Consider the following 26,767-nt stretch of genomic DNA (forward strand, 5'->3'; position numbering starts at 1 on the left):
GGCCAAATTCCATAAGCAGGCAATTTTAGCTTGGATGTTAGAGTATAAACACAATCTTTCCCCTCACAGACACTTTCTATGGAACAACAAAGATATACAATTTAAAAATAAGTCTCTTTTTTTGTAACTGGTTTGAGAATACAATTATTTTGGTTGGTCAGTTACTGAATGAGGATGGATATCTACTCATATGGGGAATTTATTGATACGTTTAAAATTCCAATAACCCCGAAAGAATATGCAATTGTTTTTGATGCAATTCCAAGGAGGGTTGAATCTCTTTTAAATTCCTCTGTGGTTGATGTAAGTAACATAGATTTACATTAAAATTTATGAATTGGTAATAGTAACATCAAAGATAAATGAACAGATTAGGAATATTGTTTGTGATTTTACAATTCCCCCAGCAAGATTATTTTGGTCAAATATCTATGGTGATATACAATGGGTGAAAGCATGGAACATTAATTTAAAATGTTACATAGAATTTATCCTGTGAAACATGTTTTGGAAAGATTCAAGCTGAATATTGACTATAAATGTGATTTCTGTGGAATGGAGAATGAGACCATTTTGCATTTGTTTTTTGCCAGTATTTATAGTAGAATTTTTTGGATTGAATTTTGTTACAAAAGAAATAGGACCGGTTGTACTATTTTATGGTTTTGATATGATTTATTTCAGAAATTCTGACATTAATTAAATATACGGATCTTTATCTAACTGCTAATAATACTAGCTCCATTTCAGATTCGCAAATGGTCTAATTCAAAATATAACTTTTTTCACTTTATAAATGAATTTAAACAATATGGCACGACTTTAACTAAATGAAAAAGAAAAAGGCAATTAAAAGTTGTGTTATTAATGAATATGATTTGTTTGTTTAGGATTACGGGCACAGTTGAACAACCCCCTCCCTTTCCCGGCACTCCAATCTTCTGGCATTTCTTCATTTTCTTCAGATAGCTTCACAGTTCAAAGTGGATGGCCCATGACAATGTCCCAATTTCAATGTCTCACCTGAACCCCACCACAACTCCTATGTCTTGTCCATTTGCCAACCAGTACACCAGCAAAGTGGATGGCCCATGACAATGTCAATGACAAGCAATATGAGAAAGGTTTTGGAACTGATCTCTCTCCATGCTCACTCCAAGTGGGCTTCTGTTGCACTCCTGAGGGAAAAGCATGAGAGAAGGCAGATGATATCTTTAAGTGGATGCTGTACACCGGTTGCTGGCTCCGACTCAGGTCTCTCACCATAATAGAGGTGGTGCAGGACAGGGCCTTAGTGAACGTAATTTCTTCAGTCGGTTAGAGGATTTTTGAGGTCCACACCATTTGTTAAAATTATCCCTCTCATTCATTTAGAATGACCATCACCACCATAACCTTGTGAAAGAACAGATCAGAACAACAATTTTGTTGTATGTCTGATTCAGGAAAACCAGACAAGCGTTCACTATATGACAAATTATTACTTTGGACCATTATTCTTAATAGAAATAAATATGATCCCCAATCAGAGACAACGATAAACAGCTGCCTCTGATTGGGAACCACCATAGGGATGCAAATTCACCTAGATTACCAACCCAAGTCACTATCATGCCCCAACCAACACAGAGAATAAACAGCTTACTATGGACGCTTTTTTCGTAACGTTTTTAAAAAATCTGACACAGCGGTTGCATTAAGAACCAGTGTATCTTTAATTATATGTAAAACATGTATCATTCGTCAAAGTTTATGATGAGTTTTTCTGTTATCTGACGTAGCTCTCTGTAATTACTCCGGATATTTTGGAGGCCTTTCTGAACATGGCGCCAATGTAAACCGAGATTTGTGGATATAAATTTGCATATTATCGAACAAAACATAAATGTATTGTGTAACATAATGTCATATGAGTGTCATCTGATGAAGATGATCAAAAGTTAGTGATTAATTTCATCTCTAATTCTGCTTTTGTGACTATATTTGGCTGGGAAAAATGGCCGTGTGTTTTTTTGGATTTGGTGGTGATCTAACATAAATATATGTTGTTTTTGCTGTAAAACATTAAAAAAACTGGACACGATGGGTAGATTAACAAGATGTTTATCTTTCATTTGCTGTATTGGACTTAATGTGTGAAAGTAAAAAAAAAATTACAAATATTTTTGAATTACCCGCGCTGCCTTTTCAGCGCAATGTTGGGGGGGGGGGGGGGGGGGGTGGGGGTTCCGTTAGCGGAACCTGTGTCAAACCACATATTCACCTAGATGACCCAACCAAGTCACTATCACGCCCCAACCAACACAGAGAATAAACAGCTTACTATGGTCAGGGCGTGACAAATGTGGTGATGTTTGGCATGAGTTGTTTTAATCTTTTTATGCCAAGATCACATTCACAACATATTGTATCATCACAAAACCCTCAATTCTACACCCTTTAGTGATTGTTTAAATGCGGTATGATACAAAGATTGACTATTTAGAAAATAATTTGTGCTCTCGCCCATATATACTGCCAATTTTAAAATGTTACCTAATATCCACTGTCCTTGATTCTTACGGGTAATTATTCAACCCCCAAATCTGCTAAGGAGCAGGGTTGATGCAAGCTCTCTGACCTCACAAAATATAATACTTTTCTTGCCTCACACCCAAGCTAACTGGCTAAAGTTGGCTAGCTTGCTAACAAGAGAATACAACTTCACTCTCCATTCTACTCACCTAGCAGAGCTGGTTTGGCTTTTTACATGTTTTTTCAAAACGTTGGTGACTAACTGTGCAGCTGGCATTAATTTCAATTACATTATTTCCTTAATGTTTACTGACACTGGCCATATTCAACTGGAGTTGAGCGTTCGTAAATTCATCAGTTATTCTGAGCTCTGGTACATTCAAACCAGTGCTCTGAAATCTGAACAAAATAACTGAGCGAATTTACCAAGTACCCCATTTAACAATGTCCAAACTGAAATTACTTCACAAATAGTACGGTTAGTGCGATTACGCTGATAGAACGCTAACATCAATTCACTGGTGTATTGAGCTAATGATTATTTTTTTCTGACATTGTGTCAAGTCACAATTGTATCCCTGAATTATCTTTTTGATTGGAATTTCCTGTCAGCAGGGACATGCTGCCGAATTTTATCATGATTAGATTTTTTCCCCCATATTCGACACAAGTTGGTAGAATGCTCGTGCGCTTCTATTAGTGTCTTTATGCCTTTGCTATAGTTTACATCTGTCAGGAGAATTCTATACTCCTGTTCCAATTAAATTATGTTACCCTCAGTCTGTTATATCAGGATTTGTAAGATAATGATAGAAACGAAAACAGACAGAGGCCCAGTCTACCAAAGTTCCACACCAACCATCAAATCCGCCCGCCAATAGAGCCTAGGGGAGTACGTGAGAATAGTGTCTTCCTACCCTCCCCTAAGATAGGCAGAGACCTGGGACTGGGAAGTTCTCAGTGTCCCAGCCAAGGTCTCCCCGGATCTGGCTCAGACAGATAGTCTGTTCTAAAAACACTAGACACATTGTTCCCAAAACGTTGATTCTGACTAAAACCACACACAGTATTATAATATAATAATCGAATGAGTCTAACACTTACACAAATGTATTATAATAATCTAATGATTCAAATAAATTTCATACAATCACATGGTATCAGACTTATGGTTTCAGGACTGAAACATTCTAATAATTTATTAAAACACATTTCCTTATCAATATATGCCAATCTTTTTCTGAGACTATCTCCCAGATCCTGTAAACAGCCATATAATGCTTTAACCTTATCTCTAACAAATGAGCCATAAAGAGACCACTCTGAACCTACATACTGTATGTCTACGTATGGGTTATTTAAGTTGCATCTCAACATATTTCCAGTGTTTCTTTGTCAAATCTCTAGTAATCGATTATACACACATGGTTATTTCTCATTCATGATTTTTTTTAAATCTTCACAGAATCAATAAATAATGTAGGGAATCTTAGGTACTCACATTAATGAACCACTCCATGTGCTTTTACCAACAACTCTTGATGCATACACTCCCAGCGGAACACAAAAACGTTATTTTCCAGGATGCTGCCCCATGGGAATAATGTTCCACAGGATCCTCAACAATTACTTAAAACTTCCAGAAATTATAGACTTGCCGCTATTGTTCTAAAATAACATTGCACTTCCAATACCACCTCTGATATTCTATGATGGGCAGTGATGGACGGAACCCTAAGATAACTCTACATATCGAAACAATTTAAATCAGCTTATTATTCACATTTCTACATCTTATTATCCAAACTTCAGATAACCCTTATTTCCAAACTCACAAAACTCTCATTCACATTTACACAGTACTGTTGCCAAAACATACTTAATCAATTAGTTGTTTTCTACAATATTTTTTATAACCTGAAGGAATATTTTCTAACTTCTATTTTGGGGTTTGGTCCTGAGATTTACAATACTAATGCATGGTACAGGTTCTCATAACCTTAAAACGGCAGTAAATTCACAGGTGCACCTTCATATTTTACTATCTTATACGATTCATTCTAATGCATTCTCTAATATTTCTATAGCACTTTTGAGTCCACACAGATCTCTAACCGACACAGGGTTTTTAAACCTCACAGGGTTTTTGCTTTAACTTTTTATGGCTGCAGGGGCAGTATTGAGTAGTTTGGATGACTAATGTGCCCAGAGTAAATGGCCTGCTCCTCAGTCACAGTTGCTAATATATGCATATAATTAGTACATTTGGATAGAAAACACTCTGAAGTTTCTAAATCTGTTTGAATGATGTCTGTGAGATTAACAAAACAAATATGGCAGGCAAAAACCTGAGAAAAAATTCAAACAGGAAGTGGGAAATCTGAGATTTGTAGTTTTTGAACTCATCACTATCGAATACACAGTGGGATATGGTTCAAGTTGCATTTCCTAGGGCTTCTAGATGTCTACCGTCTTTAGAAACTTGAATGAGGCTTCTACTGTTATGTGGGGCCGGATGAGAGCTCTTTGAGTTAGTGGTCTGGCAGAGAGCCAGGTCCTGGTCACGCACATTTCACATGAGAGCGACCTGCGTTCCATGGCTTTTCTAAAGACAATGGAATTCTCCGGTTGGAACGTTATTGAAGATTTATGATAAAAACATCCTAAAGATTGATTCTATACTTAGTTTGAAAAGTTTCTACGACCTTCAATATAACTTTTTGAACTTTTCGTCCAAAGTTCGGCTGGACCTGTACGAGCGTTTGGAATGTGTACTAAAAGCCCTAACAAAAGTAGCTACTTGGACATAAATAATGGACATTATCGAACAAATCAAACATTTATTGTGGAACTAGGATTCCTGGGAGTGCATTCTGATGAAGATCATCAAAAATAAGGGAATATTTATAATGTTATTTCTGATTTCTGTTGACTCCAACAGAAGAAAAAAAATCTGAGTGCCGTTCTCAGATTATTGCATGATTTGCCTTTTCCGTAAAGCTTTTTTAAAATCGGACACAGCAGTTGCATTGAGGAGAGGTATAGCTACAATTCCATTTGTAACACTTGTATTTTCAGCAACATTTATGATGAGTATTTCTGTAAAATTGATGTGGCTATGCAAAATCACTGGATGTTTTTGGAACTACTGAACGTAACATGCCAATGTAAACTCAGATTTTTTTATATAAATATGAACTTTATCAAACAAAACATACATGTATTGTGTAACATGAAGTCCTATGAGTATCATCTGATGAAGATCACCAAAGGTTAGTGATTAATTTTATCTCTATGTGCTTTTTGTGACTCCTCTCTTTGTTTGGAAAAATGGCTGTGTTTTTCTGTGGCTTGGTGGTGGCCTAAAATAATTGTTTGTGTTGCTTTCGTTGTAAAGCCTATTTGAAATTGGACACTGTGGTGGGATTAACAACAATATTACATTTAAAACAGTATAAGATACATGTATGTTTGAGGAATTGTAATTATGAGATTTCTGTTGTTTTGAATTTGGCGCCCTGGACTGTCACTGGATGTTGTCATATCGATCCCGTTAACGGGATTCCAGCCCTAAGAAGTTTTAAAGTCTTAACTAAGGTCCCATCTGGGTCACCAAATATTGTGGTGGAATATTCTATTCAAATGAGAGAGACTTTGTCATTTTTTAAAACAATCATATTTATTCAATGTCGATTAATTATAATCAATGTCGATTATTATTGCAATAATGAAACCGCCGACCCAACAGTTGACTGTTGGGCCGAGAGCCTACCCTTTACAGACCATGCTGTTTCTTATATACCTGATACCAAGATTGCTCAGTCATAGCTGGTTCAACCCCTCCATATAGATTGGGGGCACCATAAGCCACTTTGGGTTCATCCTGTGGTCATCTGCCTCTGGTATTGTTTCCAAGATGCCAGGATAATTAGGAATACTGAGGCCTTTGTTCTGTTCCTCCTCCTCTGTTCCTTCTGTTCCTCCAGGCTCTCTATCTCGGTGACACCCACCACATCTGATCTATGAAATGCCAGCTGTAGGTTTTTTTATCACCAAGCCCTCACTTAATCAGTTGCCAGCCCATCTCCATAAAGACTTCTCTCAGTTAACTCAGAAAAAAGAGAGAGTCCTAAGAACCTTACTCTATTAAATAAAACAACCATTTGGTGCATAAATATAACATCATCTTGTAATCCTGCTACCACAGTAGGCTATAGCCTATGCATGGGTGAAGAAACATGGGGCAGTTATCTTTCCAAGGAAATGTATTTTTGAAGAGGCCTATGATTAGGTTATAGTTTACTACATTGCCTAGAAATAGGACTAAATATTGATCACTCATATTTCTCCGTCTAAAAATATTCCCACTCCTAAACGGTAGGCTATAAAAAAGTGCATGTCTCTCCACCTCTGCTCTCTTCAAACTACATCTAGCATATTGGCTGATATAGCCCAGTAATGCCATGTGAGAATCTCTGGTAATTTAACCTATTTCATAAGGTATTTTTGCCTATTTTATTTTGCCTATAGGGCGTAAAATTGCTGGGATCATGGCTGGCAAGTGAGAGGCGTCACATACGCCTAAAATAACATTGCGGTACTGCTGTTGGGTTTGGGTAGCGGGTGGGAGTCTGACAGAAAGCCAGCTGGTGTGGGCAGGAGTGGGATGAAGAAATTGGTCCTGCGCAGACCTCTACTGTGCACCATGACAGTGAAGCCTGTAACATTAGAGCTGTTTAATACTGTGTCAGTGTGAACAGTAGAGAATCAGCTAGGGAAATTGACTGATCAATAGGGTTACATTGCCACACTGACTAATAAAACGCACATTGCACTGAACAAAAAAAACGATATTAAATTGTTTAGCCGATGGTTTCATCGTTTGACTCAGGTCTAGTGTGATTGAGGCTCATATTAATATATGTAGACTTAGAAATAAGATTAATGAAATCAATAACTTGCTAAAAATCAGATAACATTTATATATTAGCCATTTCTGAGACTAACCTATATAATTAATGTGATGATACAGTAGTAACAATACAATGATGTAACATCTATAGAAGAGACAGGAATGGTTATGGGGGAGGTGTTGCTGTATCTACTGAGATCCATATCCCTGCAATGCTTAGAGAAGATCTTATATCAAGGGTCATTGAAGTGTTGTGGTTGCAGGTCCACCTGGCACATCTAAAGACTTTTCTTTTGGGGTGTTTCTATAGGCCACCAAGTGTTAACAGTCAGTGTCTAAACAATATGTGTGAAATACTATAGTCATAGTGTATGTAAACAGAGAAGTCTACTTACTTGGTGACCTGAGAATTTACTGTTTTTCATCAAGCTGTCCGCTCAAGAAGAAGCTTTTCTCTGTAACCAGTGCCTTTAATCTGGTCCAGGTTATTAATCAACCTACCAGGGTGTTTACAAACACTACAGGAACAATAATTTTTACTAATAAGCTGAAGCTGTATCCATACCCATTGGAGGCAGTGATCACGATTTAGCTGGGCCTAAAATAGTGATTAAGACCCGGGTGGCGCAGTGGTCTAAGGCAGTGCTAGCTGGCCACCAGAGATTATGTGTTTGAGTCTAGGCTCTGTCGCAGCCGGCTGCGACCGGGAGTCTCATGGGGCGGCGCACAATTGGCCCAGTGTCTTCCTGGTCAGAGAGGGTTTGGCCGGCAGGGATATTCTTGTCTCATCGCTCACTAGTGACTCCTGTGGTGGGCCTGGCGCAGTGCATGCTGACCAGGTCGCCAGGTGTACGGTGTTTCCTCCGACACATTGGTGCGGCTGGCTTCCGGGTTTGATGGGCATTGTGTCTAGAAGTAGTGCGGCTTGGTTGGGTTGTGTTTCGGAGGACGCATGGCTCTCGACCTTCGCCTCTCCCGAGTCCGTACGGGAGTTGCAGCGATGAGACAAGACTGTAACTACTACCAATTGGATAATTTTGATAATACAAAGGATTTTGACGCTGCACTTGATGAATTCATGAAATTGCTGCTTACAATTATTGATAAACATGCACCTATTAAGAAACTGACTGTTAGAACTGTTAAGCCTCCATGGATTGGTGAATAATTGAACAACTGTATGGTTGAAAGAGATGTGGCGAAAGGAGTGGCTAATAAGTCTTTCTGCACATCTGACTGGCTGACTTACTGAATATTTTGAAATTATGTGAGTACCTAACAAAAAGAAGAAGAAACTGTATTATGAAGCCAAGATCAATCATATAAAGAAAGATTAAACAAAAAAAAAACATTGGAGTACTTTAAGTGGAATTATGGGCAGGAATACTCAACTCCATATTTCGCATCAGATGGCGTATTCATCACAAAACAAGTTGATGTTGTCAATTATTTGAATGATTACTTCATTGACAAAATGGGAAAACTTAGACAGGAAATGCCAACAATGAACAGTGAGTCATCATAATCATGCATAAAAAAACAAATATGAAAGAAAAACGTTGTAAATTTGAATTTTGTCAAGTTGGTGTGGGAGAGGTGGGACATTTTTTGCTATCGATCAGTAATGACAAACTTTCTGGCATTGACAATTTAGATGGAAAGCTACTGAGGATGGTATTTGACACAATAGCCACTTCTATCTGTCATATCTTTAATCTGAGCCTAGAGGAACGTCCTTGTCCTCTGTCCTGGAGAGAAGCCAAAGTCCTTCCATCATCCAAGAGTGGTAAAGCGGCCTTTGCTGGTTTCTAACAGCAGATTTATCAGCTTGCTGCCAGTGCTTAGCAAACTGTTTGGATATTTTGTTGTTGACCAAATACAATGCTCTTTCTCCGTAAACAAATGAACAACAGACTTTCAGCATCCTTATATAGAATGGCACTCAACATGTACTGCACTGACACAAATTACTGATGATTGGTTGAAATAAATTGATAATAAGAAGATTGTGGAAGCTGTACTGTTAGATTTTATTGCAGCCTTTGGTATTATTGACCCATAACCTGTTGTTGAGAAGATATATGCCTTATTATGTCTTATGGATTTTCAACCTCTGCCATATCATGGATTCAGAGTAATCTATATAATAGAATTCAGACAGTATTCTTTAACGGAAGCTTCTCTAATGTCAAACATGTAAATTGTAGTGTACCAAAGGGCAGCACTCTAGGCCATTGACTCTTTTCTATTTTTACCAATGACCTGCGACTGGCATAAATATTGGGATAGGCGTGCCGCTAGCGCGACACCTCAACAACAACCGGTGAAATTGCAGAGCGCCAAATTCAAATTAAATTGCTATAACTATTTAACTTTCATAAAATCACAAGTGCAATACATCAAAATAAAGCTTAACTTGTTGAGCAACGAACCACCCTTGCTGTCTCTGCCTGGCCGGTTCCCCTCTTTCCACTGGGATTCTCTGCCTCTAACCCTATTACAGGGGCTGAGTCACTGGCTTTACTGGGGCTCTCTCATGCCGTCCCTGGAGGAGGTGCGTCACCTGAGTGGGTTGAGTCACTGATGTGGTCATCCTGTCTGGGTTGGCGCTCCCCCCCCCCCCCTTAAGTTGTGCCGTGGCGGAGGTCTTTGTGGGCTATACTCAGCCTTGTCTCAGGATGGTAAGTTGGTGGTTGAAGATATCCCTCTAGTGGTGTGGGGGCTGTGCTTTGGCAAAGTGGGTGGGGTTATATCCTTCCTGTTTGGCCCTGTCCGGGGGTGTCCTCGGAGTGGGCCACAGTGTCTCCTGACCCCTCCTGTCTCAGCCTCCAGTATTTATGCTGCAGTAGTTTATGTGTCGGGGGGCTAGGGTCAGTTTGTTATATCTGGAGTACTTCTCCTGTCCTATTCGGTGTCCTGTGTGAATCTAAGTGTGCGTTCTCTAATTCTCTCCTTCTCTCTTTCTCTCTCTCGGAGGACCTGAGCCCTAGGACCATGCCCCAGGACTACCTGACATGATGACTCCTTGCTGTCCCCAGTCCACCTGGCTGTGCTGCTGCTCCAGTTTCAACTGTTCTGCCTTATTATTATTCGACCATGCTGATCATTTATGAACATTTGAACATCTTGGCCATGTTCTGTTATAATCTCCACCCGGCACAGCCAGAAGAGGACTGGCCATCCCACATATGCTCTCTCTAATTCTCTCTTTCTTTCTCTCTCTCGGAGGACCTGAGCCCTAGGACCATGCCCCAGGACTACCTGACATGATGACTCCTTGCTGTCCCCAGTCCACCTGACTGTGCTGCTGCTCCAGTTTCAACTATTCTGCCTTATTATTATTCGACCATGCTGGTCATTTATGAACATTTGAACATCTTGACCATGTTTTGTTATAATCTCCACCCGGCACAGCCAGAAGAGGACTGGCCACCCCACATAGCCTGGTTCCTCTCTAGGTTTCTTCCTAGGTTTTGGCCTTTCTAGGGAGTTTTTCCTAGCCACCGTGCTTCTTCACCTGCATTGCTTGCTGTTTGGGGTTTTAGGCTGGGTTTCTGTACAGCACTTTGAGATATCAGCTGATGTACGAAGGGCTATATAAAATAAATTTGATTTGATTGATGATTTGATTGATAATCCAGCCACCATGTCAGATTTCAAAAAGGCTTTACAGCGAAAGCAAACCATGCAATTATCTGAGGACAGCGCCCTGCATACAAACACATGAAAAACATATTTCAACCAGGCAGGTGTGACACGAAAGTCAGAAATAGTGATATAAAAAATGCCTTACCTTTGATGATCTTCTTCTGTTGGCACTCCAAAGGTCCCAGTTACATCACAAATGGTCCTTTTGTTTGATAATATCCTTCTTTATATCCATAAAAACTCAGTTTAGCTCACGCACTTCAGTCAATAATCCACTCAGTTTCCCTCCATCAAAATGCATACAAAATTAATCCCAAACTTTACTAATATACTTTTCAAAACAAGTCAAACGTTTATAATCAAACCTTAGGTATCCTAATACGCAACTAAACAATACAATTTAAGACGGAGAATAGTAAGTTCATTACCGGAGATAAATAAGAAAGAACGTGCTTTCCTCCATGCACTTGGAAACACTACAGCCAAAATGGGAGCCACCTAGAAAAACTACAATGAGAAACAGGCAGTTTACTTTGGGCACGCTTTTCATTCAGATGTGAAAAGACTGCCCCCTATCCCAATGAATAATAATATTAGCCCTCTGATTACAATTAAGAGAAAGACATACGTCTCTTTTCTGGGCCAGCTGCAGCTTAAATAGCTCTTGATTTGCTGCACATGACCATATGACTGGACGATAATCAAGGTAAGATAAAACTAGAGTCAGCAGGACTTTCTTTGTGGAGTGTGGTGTCAAAAAAGCAGAGCAACTCTTTATTACAGACATGCATCTCTCCCTTTTTAAAACCATTGCATCTATATGTTTTGACCATGACAGTTTACAATCTAAGGTAACACCAAGTAATTTAGTCTGCTCAAATTGTTCAACAGCCACACCATTCATTACCAGATTCAGCTGAGGTCTAGAATTTAGGGAATGATTTGTTCCAAATACAATGCTCTTAATTTTAGAGATGTTCAGGACCAGTTTATTACTGGCCACCCATTCCAAAACAGACTGCAACTCTGTTAAGAGACTTCATGAGCTGTGGTTTTTGATGTGTATATGGCTGAATCATCAGCATACATGGACACACACTCTTTCTTTAATAGTATGCATGTCAGTCTCTCTTGGCTAACAGTTGAGGAAAGACTGACTTCGTCACTTCTTGTTTTTATAAGAAACATTATTCCAAATATTTTGCATCATTAACTTACACAAAGCACTGGCACACACACTTACCCCACCAGACATGCCACCAGGGGTCTTTTCACAGTCCCCAGGTCCCCAGAACAAATTCAAGGAAACATACAGTATTATACAGAGCCATGAGTGCATGGAACTCCTTTCTATCTTATATAGCATAAGTGAACAGCAAACCTGGTTTCAAAAAAACAAATAAAGCAAAACCTCACAGCACAACTAATGTAGGTCACATGGTGGAGCCATGTGACCTACATGTTATGTATGTACTGACATGTATGTGTAATTGATAGATGCACACACATACATACACACACTACATGTTCATAAATGTCATGTATTTTCGTTATGTGTCAGACCGCATTAAGACTAGCGGTCGCCATTGGCTTAATAAATCAAATTAAATTAAATCCAGAGCCAGTGCTCCCAGTGGCCGGTAATTTTAATGCAGGACAACTGGAATCCGTCTTACCTACTTTCTACCAGCATGTCACATGTAAAACCACAGGAGAAAACTCAGGAGAATAACATTTACCCCACACAGAAATTAAAACAAAGCTCTCCCTCGCCGTCCATTTGACAAATCTGACCATAACTCTATCCTCCTGATTCCTGCTTACCAGTAAAAACTCAAACGGAAGTGTTCTTATTTAGTGGATGCTAAACTACAGGATTGTTTGGCTAACGCAGATTGGAATATGTTCCGGGATTCATCCGATGGCATTGAGGAGTTTCATTAAGTGCATCGACGATGTCATCCCCACAGTGACCGTACGTACATATTCCTACCAGACACCATGGATTACAGGCAACATCCGCACTGAGCTAAAGGGTAGAGATGCCGCTTTCAAGGAGTGGGACATTAATCCGCAAGTTAAAAATAATTCTCTCTACGCCCTTCGACGAACCATCTAACAGGCAAAGCGTCAATGCAGGACTAAGATCGAATTGTACTTCACTGGCTCTGAGCAGGGATTGCAAACTATCATGGATTATGAAGGGAAATCGAACCTCGAGCTGTCCAGTGACGTGAGCCTACTAGATGAGCTAAATGTCTTCTAGGCTCGCTTTAAGGAAAACAACATTAAACCATGCATGAGAGCACCAGCTGTTCCTGACGACTGTGATCACATTCTCCGTAGCCGATGTGAGTAAGACCTTTAAAGAGGTTAATATTCACAAGGCAGCAGGGACAGACAAATTACCAGGACGCGTGCTCAGAGCATGCGCTGACCAACTGGAAAGTGTATTCACTGACATTATCAACCTCTCCCTGAACCAGTCTGTAATACCTACATATTTCAAGCAGACCACCATAGTCCCTGTGCCCAAAAACGCCAAGGCAACCTATCTAAATGACTATGCTGTAGCACTCACATCTGTAGCCATTCATAGCTAAACATTTCTAGATATGACTCCCAGACTCTGGTGTTTGTGTTCACTCAATATATAAACCACAATGTCTGATGAGATTAGCGAAAGTATAGTCAGGTTAGCAGGTTAGCTTGTACCAAACAATCAGTCTGTTTGTGTGGGGAGAAATGGAGGGAAATGTTCTGATGTGGCAATAGCTCGTAGGCACATCGTCACAGCAAAGAATAGTGGCGAAGCTCATGGGCTAATAGTGAAGCATAACAGTGTGAATTTATAAAAATAATATTGGTCTGTCAATATGCACTTATATCTCTTGAGCAATGGGATCCAATGGCACTTCCTGTCTCTTGCTACAACTTTGTTAACTAAAACAAATTGCATCATCATGTGAAGGAAGCAAGGAAGGAAGAGTTTGTGCAGATGAAAATAATATCGTGGAGATGAGAAGTATAACTTCTTTGTCATGGGTTCAGATAGTGGTAATAAGCCCAAATAGAAGTGACAAGGTATGTTGCAGAGGAATTGTTAAGAAGCTCATTGCCATCCATGGAGCAGCTGTAGCAAGGCAGAGGCTGAAACAAGTCCAGCTTCAGCAGCCTTGATCTCTCCAGTCAAGGCTTAGGTATAGAAAATAATCACAAAATCCTCCCTGTTGTGACGAGAGAGAGAGAGAGAAAGAAAGAATGAGGGGGAGCATAGAGAGAGAGAGAGAGAGAGAAGAACGGAGTGGGAGCATGGAGAGAATGAGAGATGGTGAAAGAGAGAAAGTGATAGAGATGGAGGGAGGGCGAGAGAAAGAGAATAAGAGAAAGAGAGAACTTGTTTTTCATCGGCATTCTCCTTGAGATTGTATGTGTCTGCAGCAACATTTAACAGGCTTGCAATGTTGAGAGCACGTCATAAATCGCGTTGTCACAAGCTGTCAGGACTGAGAGTGTGAGTGGGCTTTACATACAACACAAAGCTAATCAGAAGGCTTTCACTCTCCATGCAGAATTAGCTTGCGGGATGCTCACAAGTTCCTTGAATATAGACCCTGTAGTGCTCATAAATGACCACTTTCAGGGATGTGAACATGTTTCGTGGAAAGTCGCTAATTAGACGCTAGGGGTGAAAGGAGATGTGGTGCAGAGGGAGATGCAGCTATTCTGGACACTATAAAATAATCTAATTCAGAAAATGTACGTAACAAGGGGATTATGCTGTCTACTAGAAATATAGCTGGTCTTTGAATGAATCATTTAATGCAATGAAGTTGTTTAGGTTTTGAACTCACCCTTTCATCTTGGGCCTTGTGTTTAATGAAAGTTTGCCGAAACAATAGAAATGTCAGGTTCTGGTATGGTCTGTTGCTCAATTCACCTGTTTTGCATTGACCCATTTAATTTGGAGGATTTTCACTTGTTTCCTGCTCTACACACAGTTGGCTACTAAAACAGCATTTCCCTGATCTTTTCTTCTCATTTGGCTCTGTAGTTATAGTTTACTTTTGGTGTTAATGTATAAACAGACAGATGACATCCCATTCTCAGTTGGAAGCAGTTACTTAGCACTCATGTAGGGTGCAGTGGGCATTGCTAGGTGGGTCCCTTAGCAGCTGGTGTGTGCTTGGGTGTGTGCGTGCATTTGTTTGTGTGTGAGGCTGAGGGTCAGCGAACCAGGGTCAAGCTGAGAGAACTCACATTCAATTGCAGAGCCTTCATAAAGTTTTCCTACTTTTTGAGTTATTCCACATTTTGTCAAAATGGATTTAATTGATTTTGTTCCTCACCCATCTACACAAAATATCCCCTAATGAAAAAGTGAAAACATGTTTTTATAGATGTTTCCACATTTTCGGAAAATTTAATACAGAAATGTTTAATTTACACAAGTAATCACACCTCTGAGTCAATACTTTGTAGAAGCATCTTTGGCAGCGATTAAAGCTGTGAGTATTTCTGGGTATGTCTCTAAGAGCTTTTCAAAATTCTTCAAGCTCTGTCAAATTGGTTGTTGATCATTGCTGGACAACTATTTTCAGGTTTTGCCATTCATTTTCAAGTAGATTTAAGACAAAACTGTAACTCGGACCCTCACGGTCTTCTTAGTAAACAATGCCAATGTTCATTTGGCCTTGTGTTTTAGGTATCCTGTTGAAAGTTGAGTTAATTTCCCAGTATCTGGTGGAAAGCATACTGAACCAGATTTTCCTCTAGAATTTTGCATTATGCTTAGCTATATTCTTTTTCTTTTTTTATCCTGAAAAACTCCCCAGTCCTATGCTTGAAAATATGGAGAGTGGAACTCTCTTTTTACAGTATTACTTTAGTGCCTTAATGCAAACATGATGCATGTTCTGTAATATTTGTATTATGTACAAGCTTCCTTCTTTTCACTCTGTCAGTTAGGTTAGTATTGTGGATTAACTACAATGTCGTTGATCCATCCTCAGTTTTCTCCTATCACAGCCATTAAACTATTTAACTGTTTTAAAGCCACCATTGGCCCCATGGTGAAATCCCTAAGCGGTTTCCTCCCTCTCCGGCAACTGAGCTAGGACTGTATATTTGTAGTGACTGGGTGGATTGATACACCATCCAAGTGTAATTAATAACCTGACCAATGCCTGCTTTTTTAACATTTCTACCCATCAACAGATAGGTGCCCTTCTTTGCAGGGCAATGGAAAACCTCCCTGGTCTTTGTGGTTGAATCTGTGTTTGAAATACACTGCTCAACTGAGGGACTTTACAGACAATTGTATGTGTGGGGTACAGCGATGAGATATCATGTAAAAAAAATCCATATTTAATTAATTTTAAATTCAGGCACTAACACAACAAAAAGGTGGAAAAAGTAAAGTGGTGTGAATACTTTCTGAATGTACTGTATATGTGTCACGAATCCTACCGAAGGTGGCTCCTCTTCCTGTTTGGGCGGCGCTCGGCGGTCGTTGTCACCTGTCTACTAGCTGCCACCGATCCCTTTTCCCTTTTCTGTTGGTTTTGTCTTATTGGTTTCACCTGTTTCTTGTTTAGGTTTTTAGTTGGGCTATTTAAGCCGGTGCAGGCGGGCACATTTTTCCACTGATTTTATGTGTGGTAGTGTGTTTCGTGTTGGGTTTTTCTCCGGACTAGTTAGGTCCTGTTTTTGGACAAATCGTGGATGTGCGCACGGCATTTGCATGTACGATTTTCCCTGTGCCGAAATAAAAGCACTATTCTGCACCTTCTGCCTCCTGCGCCTGACTCCGCACCCACTACGCCGGAGTGCGTCACAATATGAATTTAAATGGGAATCTGTGATTAATACTTCAATTTTGGGATTTTTAATTAGATTATATATACCATTTATTCTTACAGATTATAATTATGAGCTATCCCACTGGTAAAAAAAAAAGAAAATCTACTTTTTTTATATCATAGATGGTCAGTTTTTGCCTCCATAATTCTGCCAATGAATTTAAGAGTGGTAACATTTATCTTGCCCCATCTCTCAGCTCTTTACCAAAATATTGACTGGGTGGAGCTTGTTTTTGTTTGAACAGCAGATTGCCCCTTTAACTTACACATAAGGTAATATTGGTGTCAGTTACACCAAGGACAGCCTGTGTACTTTAGCATGCCACTTTGTTATCTTAAAGGGGTTTTGACACGTGTACTTTTAATGTAATTTTATACAGTGAGGATGCCCCACTGTATATAACAAATGCTTGAGGTCACGCATGTTTTTGATGTAACTTTTAAACGGCTTAATACCAATCTCTGCTATGTGTGAACTGTATGAGGGTTTTTGTCTTTGCGTGTATAAATGTGCCTTTGTCTACAATACATAACCTATTCTATTTGTCTTTTGGTGCAGCTTTGCTCACTCTCCCCATTCACACCTGGTTGATGGGTGCTAAAGGGAATTCACCAGACAGACAGAGGAGCCAAACCCAAGCCACATTTTATCAGACACAGAGTTTGATCCACCGTGTCTGTGGGAGAGTCAAATCTTACTTCAGACACGACGTCTTATACAAGACGACTGGTCTTGAAAAGTCAAAGTATTGGATTGTTTCTTACAGCATGGTATTTTTTAGTGGATTGAGGACACGCATTACTTTTCTATTCAGGTTCTTGCTGCTTGTTGCGTGGAACATATCATGTTTATTGGATTATTTTAAAGATCAAACAAAATTAAACCTGGTCTCGGTTGGACTTCAGAACACAACAAGTTAAGTGCTTATTGATTAGTACTTTTTTTGCTAATCTTTAGATTTTTTCCCCACTAACTTCAAAGCCTTTTGTAAAACTCAGCGTCTATACTATAATTATCCAGGGATTGATTATATTGGTTCAAAGTCTAAGATATCATGAGACCAGACAGTCAGTTATGAGTCATCAAGGCTCACACCTTATGAAAGGTATTATCTTTAATATATCTTCAATATCTACCAAACTCACGCAAAGGCAATGACTGTCCTTTGCACCTGGCCTATCAATTAGAGAAAATGGTCTATATTAACTTTGAATTGCATACCTATTGTTTGAAACATAACCATATAATCTCTAGTGAAGTACATTTCCACCTACATACCTTCCTATAGCTTCTGAAATATACATCTATCTGATTTTCAGTATCAGCCCTGTCTGGCAGTATGATTCTGGGATGCTGTAAAGTGTCTTTTGATATTTGGAATAAAAGTGGGCTGGTCACACAAGTCTGGAATAGATGACATGCTCAGGAGGTGAAGTGGTCAGTGGAGAATGACCCTGTCTTTGAGTAGAATCAAACAGGGTTCTTCGGTTTGTCCCCATAGGGGAACCCTTTTTGATGCTGGGTAGAACCCTTTGCAAATGGTTCTATCTACAACCTTCTATGTAGGGTTCTTCAATGAACCCTCTGTATATGATTCTACCTAGAACCCTTTGTGAAGGGTTCTGCCTAGAACCCTCTATGAAGGGTTCTAGTGAGAACACTTTTATCTTTGCAGGGTTCTTCCTAGAACCCTTTATGAACGTAATTGGAGCAGTAAAAATCATTATTTTGTCATACCCGTGGTATACGGTCTGATATTACATGGCTGTCAGCCAATCAGCATTCAGGGCTAAAACCACCCAGTTTATAATAAGATTTTGTATACTCTGTGTATATCATAAGGCCTTTCTTTGAGGGCCTAGTTATACCCTAACACAGTGGTGTTGGTGATCTCCTGGTTTACTGGCCACACCAGGCCTGCAAATCACAAAATGTTGGCTTGCAAGATGATGTGTAATTTCTATTGAATCCAGCCAGAGTTAGGATATCCAACAATTGGATGTGTTAATCACCCACATCCTGCATTCAGAATGAGTGCCAGGGTAGGGAAGACTGATTACTGAGACTACCTCAATCATCTTAACTGGAACAACCATCTCAGTAACAGCTACAATAAATCCAATTACTAAGAGATTGGGTTAGTTTCGAAAATGGTATGTTATTTATCTTTGTGTAGCATAACTTTAATCAACCAATCAATGTACATTCAAAAACACAGATTTTACAGTAAAACAAACAATTCTGAAAATATCCCTGCAATAGAGCTTGCTGAGAAATATTATATATGGTTCTATGTAGAACCCTTCTTGCCTTCCAAATAATCCTGATTGCCTTCCAAAGAATCATCAAAAAAAACTTTCTTCAAAAAATGGTTCTTAGGATGTTGAAGGTTCTAGGTAGAACCCTTTGCTTTATAAATAACCATTGTCTTCCAAAAAGGGTTCTTCTGGTCAAAACGGTTCTTGGTATAACCCATCCTTCCGCAAATAACCCTTTTGGAACCCTTTTTTCTAAGAGTGTGGAGAGAAACCATTAGGTGGAAAGTTTCTGTGGGAAGGCCTCTCACCCCTTGCAGAAGTTTACTTTATCTTGTGTGAAAGTGTCAACAGTACCTCTTTCCTTTGTGAGTTTTGTAAGTATTAGATTGAGAGAGTAAGTGACTAAGTGCTTTATGTTTGGGCTGGTGTTAAGCATAATGGGCAGTCTGTGTCATGGCTGGATAGGCTGCGTTTCCACTGTCAAAATTTGTGCCATAACTTGTTGAGGATAGGGGGCAGTATTTTCACTTTGGATGAATTGGGTGCCCATAGTGAACTGCATCCTACTCTATCCTAGATTGCTAATATATGCATATTATTATTACTATTGGATAGAAAACACTCTGAAGTTTCTAAAACTGTTTGAATTATGTCTGTGAGTATAACAGAACTCGTAGGGCAGGCAATCTTCCAAACAAGAAGTGAAATTCTGAATGTGTAAAGTATTTACATTTATTCTAAACAACTGGTTCCTCGTCTGGTTCTATTCTCTGCTCCTGGGTCCTACCTCACCTCGTCACAACTTCCATAGTCTGCTTTGTTTTAATATTATATGCACATGGGAAGCAATTACTGTGTCTGCCTATTTAAAACAAGTTGTTGTTTAGTTTTGTTTAGAATTTGATTAGAATTAATCGCTCTCTTTTTAGTGAATTTAGTCTTGCTTATTGACAACATTTGGCTCGTCCATGCTTGGCCATAATGCCATTTGTAGTAGGCCTATCCTCTATATAAGTGAGAATGCTAGGCATATATTTCAACATTGAAGCCATGCAATTACTTACAACAATGTGGACTGCAAACATGTTCAAGTTAACATATTTAGCAAAGATTGGATAGGTCCACATTTTGATTCTGTAAGCTGTTTAACAACCTATAACAGACTAACATCGGAATTGGAGTTGATTCCAAGGCAATACATAAAAGACCGTAAGTACACAACTTGAAGCAACCATATATTTAGCCATGGCGCATGTTCTGATTGGCCACAACTTGTTTATTCATCAAAACCAAGCCAACTGCGCCGATAATTGTGCTTGTGAAAATACCAAAAATATTTCTGACATACCCCGAACCTATAACACTACTGCCCAGCGCTTAGATTGACCATTGCGTTAGGTTCGTTAAAATAGAGCCCTAGATGGTAAGGGCCTTTGCCTGTCTTAGTCTCTCTAGACAATTGAAGCGTAATTAACTTTAGAAAGCAACAAGGCTCCCTCTCCCTCCCCAGTAATATTATTTGTAATATTATCAGCAGTTATGACCTAAATATTCCAAAAAGATTTCCCTCTGAAGTTACTGAAGTTTAAAAATGATAGCGTGCTACACTGTAATTAAAACATCCATAAAGATACACACCATCCCATTTAATTTTATAGCTAAATTATCTGCTTGCATCTATGTGCTAGTGTAGTGAGGCAAGTGTTAAACTCAGTACATTACATATGTAGTTTGCCAGCATATGGCTTGGTTCAGGGTTCTGTAACTACGTTAATTTTAACCTCATGTGGATACTGCACATGCCTTGCTACAGACGGCGAGCAAAATGACTTCTGATCATATGTATTTTGTCTTGCAAAAATGTTAGAAAAGGTGACTGCACATCAACAAGGTCAGAATGTGTTGTGGTGTAGTACTGATACCCTAACAAGCATGCCAATCAACCAAGGCACAATTGGTTGGATTCCTCTAGCCAATGCCAAGGCCAAAATTCCAATGCTGTGTTTCTGTTTAGTCCTCGAGTGCTGCAATGTCAGATTCGAATCATTCCAATTGTGATTAAAAGGCAAGGATGCAATTCATCCGAAACTTAAGAGTGGCTCTTGAGGAAAATAATTTGGTAATGCCTGGTGCTAGCCCAAATGACCCTTTCTCTGCAAAGGGATTTAGATGTTTTAGAGAGTAAACCCTGATCATTATGCTGCTGTGTAACATGACTGTTGTTTGAGGCGTGGTGCTTGTAACACAATGGTTGAAGGTTTGATTTTTGCATGGGCTACAGACTGAGCATAAATGTGTTAAATAGATGTAAGTTGCAAAGTATAAAACAAATGTGTGCAAAATTACAATATATCATAATATGTTACTTCTGGGCAGGTACAGTTATAGTGAAAAATATGCAGATCAATGGGAGAGCAGAGGACCCAGGCAGGACCATCTCTCTGACCCTGCTGGACAATTACGCCTACTGGGTCATCCTGGACCCCCTCAGACAGAGACTGTTCCTCAACAGCACCGGACGCGTCCTGGACAGAGATGTGAGTATGGACCCGGCCCCAGGTTGGGTTGGGATAATGTCGTTTGTAGAGGGTCTCGCTAAGAAATGTTGGCAAACACAAGCCTACTAGACGTACAGTACTATGAAAAGCATTTTCCCCCTTTATAATTTTCTCTACTTTTGCATGTTTTTAATACTGAATATTATCAGATATTCAACCAAAACCTAATATTAGATAAAGGGAACCTGTGTGAGCAAATAACACAACAATGACATACTTATTTCATTTATTTCATAAACAAAGTTATGCTACACCCAATGTCCCTGTGTAAAAAAGTATACTCTCAATAACTGGTTGGGACACCTTTAGCTGTAATGACACCATCCAAACACTTCCTGCAGTTGTTGATCAGTCTCTCACATCACTGTGGAGGAATGTTGGTCCACTCTTCCATGCAGAACTGCTTTAACTCAGTGACATTTATTTTCAAGCATCAACTGCTCATTTCAAGTCCTGCCACAACATCTCAATTGGGATTAGGTCTGGACTTGACAAGGCCATTCCAAAACGTGTAGACTTGTTTGTGGGTTTTAGATCTACTGAGGTAAATGGCTTTGGAGCAGTGTGCCAATGTATTTTTCTACAGTGATTACATAATCCAGAGTTTATTGATCGTTTTATTGATTGATGAATTGGTTGATTTACAGTTCCTCCTTTTCTCCCTTTCTCTCTTTCTTTCTTGCCTTTAGCCCCCCTCATATATCTCTACCGTCGTGGTGAAGGTCCAGTGCACCAATGAGCTGGTTGGGACAGTGATTCTCCACGAGGTCCGCATTGTAATCAGGGACAAAAACGACAACACGCCTCGCTTTCAACAGCAGCACTACTATGTAGCCGTCAACGAGGTGAGCGAAAGCGCGAGTTACTACAACAATTATTGCTTTTTTCTTTAGTGAGCATTTCTTTATCCCCAGGGTAAGTCACAACCTGATTCCTCAAATGAGGTTTGAAAGTCATCATGACCATTCCAGCAGTCAACAAAGCCCAGATGACTTACAGAAAGGGACTCCTACTGTAGTAGATTCACACTTCATTCTTTGAAATACAAAGAATGGTCCAGGTTTGGTGATCATTTAAATGAAGGACCTACCTGATTAAACAGTCAAAGCATTTTTGATGTTGGCACAGTGAAATAGAGTGTAGACTACTCTGTAGCAACAGGGGGATTCTGTATTTCTATTTTGTTGATACGCCTTCAGCATGGAGACAGAGTAATACATGACAACAGCTATTATACGCATGTTAAGCAGAAGGTTCCCAGGATAATAGAACAATAGCTGATCCTCAGATCTTCAGAATATCTGTTCATTCTCTAGTGCATGAAATTGCTCAGTGGCACGCTAGTTTGCATGTTCCCAGTGAATCATGGGGATCCTGTCTGTGTGCTCTGCGTGCTATAGATGTCATATTCCCTGTGTGCACCCGCAAGCTCAACAATGATGCTTTTGACTAACAGCATCAGCTCAGTATGTGTGTGTGCACGTGTGCTTGTACATGCGCATGCATGTAAATGCGTGCGTGCGTGTGTGTGTTTTTCTATTTGATTTAAGACAAAGTGATAGCTGTGTGAGTCAATACTTTTGTTACCATTCCAGACAGAGAGAACAGTGGAATATCAAATGTTATTTTGTGTTAGGCATCACTGTGTTTAGAAATTTAAAATCTGTCTTATCAAAATCAGTCAGTGATATCCACACCTATATCTACACCTATACAAATTGACTTTTGGTTGCATTTTGCAGTACTATTTTTAGCATAAATTATTAGGATTAATTTGACCAAAAAGGTCTGCAGAAATGAACAAACAAGCAAATTATGTGGATATTTGCATACTCCTTTGAAGATTGATTTTAATCTCCTACTTTTGCAGATACTGTATATCTCATTCTGAAATTACCATGGTTCTCCTCCGTCAGAGACCCCAGCTGTCAAAGGGAAATAGAAGTCATTTTATATTGTGTGTCACTGACAAAATCTCTAGTTATTTCTGTTTGTCTCTTTTCCAAAATGCCATCCCTGTACAACTACATTACATTAATGACACTAGACATTTGAGATGTCTTATTATTTCAGCTATCAAAACCAGATTTTGACATGACACCTATCAAGAGGCTCAGAGTCAGACATTGTGTTGTCAAGAGTAGACAACCATGACTGATGTCTACTTTGTTGACACTTCCTGTGTTTTATGTATTTCACAATGAGTGTGTGTTATTCCAGGAAACACTACTCCCTGAACAGCTATGAGTCAGACTCCGCTGCTGTCAAACCGCTCCTGAACTGAGCTGAACTCCCCTCGAGGCCCCTTTCTCTTCAGCATCTCTCTGAGTGGTTGTTATGGCTGTCAGTTGGGTGCAGAGACCCCCAGAGAAACACACATTCATGGCTGCTGATGACAATGTTTTCATTTCAAATCAGTTCATTCATTCACTCTTTCTATAGCATAACGACAAAGGTCTCAATTTCTCACTCTTCTGGCAGTATTTGGCCATCTTCTATTGAAGACACACTGTGTCCTTGTGAGTGTCCTTGTGACCTTGGGAGGGGTCAGTCATTTCTGTGAGATAGAGTTGTTACAATGTCCTGACAGAGTGACATGCCTGATGACGGTTTGCTCCCTCTATCTCTGCCTCCAGCTCACTCCTGCCGGGACCATCATATTCACAGGCTTTGGTGAAGACAATGGAGCCACAGACATCGATGATGGGCCTAACGGACAGATAGAATATGGCATCCAGTACAACCCCAATGACCCAGTACGTGGATGTAATGCTTTCTTACTGAAGACTGACTTATTTAGGTGGAACAATGTATGTTGTTAATGAAAACTATGAGTGTACACTCTCTCTCTCTCTCTCTATCAGGTGTCTAATGAAACTGTGGTTGTAGGGAATACTCTCTCTGGGTACATTGTTCTGGCTGAGAGACTAAACTACGAAGAGAGAACACGCTACCTGGTCATTGTTCAAGCCAACGTGAGACACTTTGCTATTTCCTTTGTTTGTTTGTGTGTAGATGCCAGAAGTGTGTAGGCGCATGACTGTGTGTTTGTGCATATTGCATATGAATGAATAAAATTGATCCTCTTGAAATTGTTTTTTGTAAATATTTTACTTGGTATTGACAGTGTAAAGCTTGATTGAATAATATTCTGAAAGAGTTTACGTTTTTTGCCCTGGCTAAGGTAATGGATTGGTGTTTTGCAAAAACACTCTGTCAGGCTTTTAATGTAACGCTGTTAAATTAAGAATTGTAATAGTAGAATGCACAAAATTTGGTGGTGCATGGACAGTTTTCCTCTCATGTAAATAACCTGTCAGAAGTGTCCAGTTGAACAACTAGCCCATGTTAGCTAGGTAGGTAAGTTATGCCAACCAGCTATCTAAATCTTGTAGTTAACATGGCCAGATTATGTGCCCATGTGGCCCTCTATAAACATACATAAAACATGGTGTCGCGAGGTGGGGGTTTGCTACTACACCAATTCATGACAATATCCATCCGAACCTTTGCCACCTAGGAATTTTGAGTGACTGGGCCTTCTCAAATAGTAGTTAAATACCCCTGGTTTATGGACCTCTTTTTGTCCAAATCGTTTAGATTGGGTAAATTAGTAATCGTTACTTAGATTGGTGGATGCTTCTTTAAGTTTGCCATCACCAGACAAAACAAAACCTTACTAGTTAGCTATCTGTTAATACTCAAAGGAAAATGTACGCAATTGGAAGAAGATGATTTCTCGTTGGCAATTATAGTACATCTTTTGCAAACTGTTTATCCATAAATTAAATCATCAGCCTCTAGAAGCTTTGATTATTTGACTGTTTTGAATGAATTGCTTGACAGACAAATATGTCTAGTTATGGAATAAAAGTGGCATAATTATACTTGCTTGTGAGTTATTAGACTATTTTGATGGTTGTACATTGCTGGCCTTAATCTAATGTTTTAAACATTTATGGTTCTACAGAGGAAACAAAGATACACAGCAATGAGTAAACAGAGCATTTAATTAAAGTAGACAGTTAAATAATGGCATAAGAAGATATACATTATGGCTGTATTATACATAGACTAGTTTAACATATACTGTAAGTCAGAGGTGTGGACTCGAGTCACATGACTTGGACTTGAGTCACAAATATGATGATTTTAGAATCAAAAACACTGCGCTTGCAGTGGGAGATGGCTTGAAAGAAACAAAAATGATTACTCCTTCTATTTCAAAGTTATCAAAAATCAGCTCACTGCTGCATACAAGCACAACATTCAAAGACGTGTTTGAGGCTGAATTTGGGGAAAGAGGCATCCCTGCCACTGTCAACACAAGATGGAACTCAACACTGAGACAAGTGAAGGCAGTTATCCAGTGTTACCATCTAAAGCTATGTCATGTTCTAGAAAAGGCACAAGGAGTTGTTGTTCACAGTATGGGAGTGGAACAAGTTGCAGGCACCATCTTCCCCCAGAAAGTGACAGGGTCACAATCACCAGCCTGCTCCTTCAAACCCACATTTTCTTGCAGCTCAATCAACTCCATTTGCAGTGATGCAAAATCTACCAATCTGAAGATCTGTTTTGCTTCTTTTGACAACTTTGTCATGTTTATGACCAAGAAGAGGTTCTGGATGAGCAGCAGCAGTTCTCTTCCAACAGTGAAGTTATCAAAGCGATCCTTGAAGTTATCGATCAGCTTCTGGGTGAAATCATCATGGTTGGAGACATCTGTGTCTCCCTGTGTTTACACCAGAAGATTGGGGAAGTGGACAAGTTCTCCCTGGAGATCCTTCTTGAAAACCTCACATTTCTTCTGTAAAGCCTGGACTGCTGTTATATCACACACTGTGTTGTCCCGTCTCTGCAGCTTAACATTCAGCTGATTAAGGCGTGATGCAATGTATGTCAAAAATACAACTGTTTCCATCTTCTACTCATCTTCCAAAAACTCAGAAAACTGAGTTGCCTAGTCACTATTTTGCTCTGATAGGAAAGTTTTGATTTCCTCCTGTATGGCC

The 26,767-nt window shown here is 39.5% G+C and overlaps 1 protein-coding gene across 1 annotated transcript in view; it reads left to right on the forward strand.

Annotated features, from left to right (window-relative positions):
• The window catches only part of LOC149972513 (protocadherin-15-like), a 107,098-nt gene that overhangs the window by 50,114 nt on the left and 30,217 nt on the right, over nucleotides 1–26,767 (forward strand). Inside the window, exons 4-7 of the mRNA XM_090218048.1 lie at nucleotides 21,571–21,731; nucleotides 22,442–22,597; nucleotides 24,389–24,508; nucleotides 24,617–24,727. Of these exons, the coding sequence (XP_090074174.1) occupies nucleotides 21,571–21,731; nucleotides 22,442–22,597; nucleotides 24,389–24,508; nucleotides 24,617–24,727 (548 nt within the window). The remainder of the gene's footprint in view (nucleotides 1–21,570; nucleotides 21,732–22,441; nucleotides 22,598–24,388; nucleotides 24,509–24,616; nucleotides 24,728–26,767) is intronic.

The sequence above is a fragment of the Oncorhynchus mykiss genome, chromosome 23 (assembly GCF_057628025.1).
Source record: "Oncorhynchus mykiss isolate SJ-2025 chromosome 23, ASM5762802v1, whole genome shotgun sequence".
NCBI lineage: Eukaryota > Metazoa > Chordata > Actinopteri > Salmoniformes > Salmonidae > Oncorhynchus > Oncorhynchus mykiss.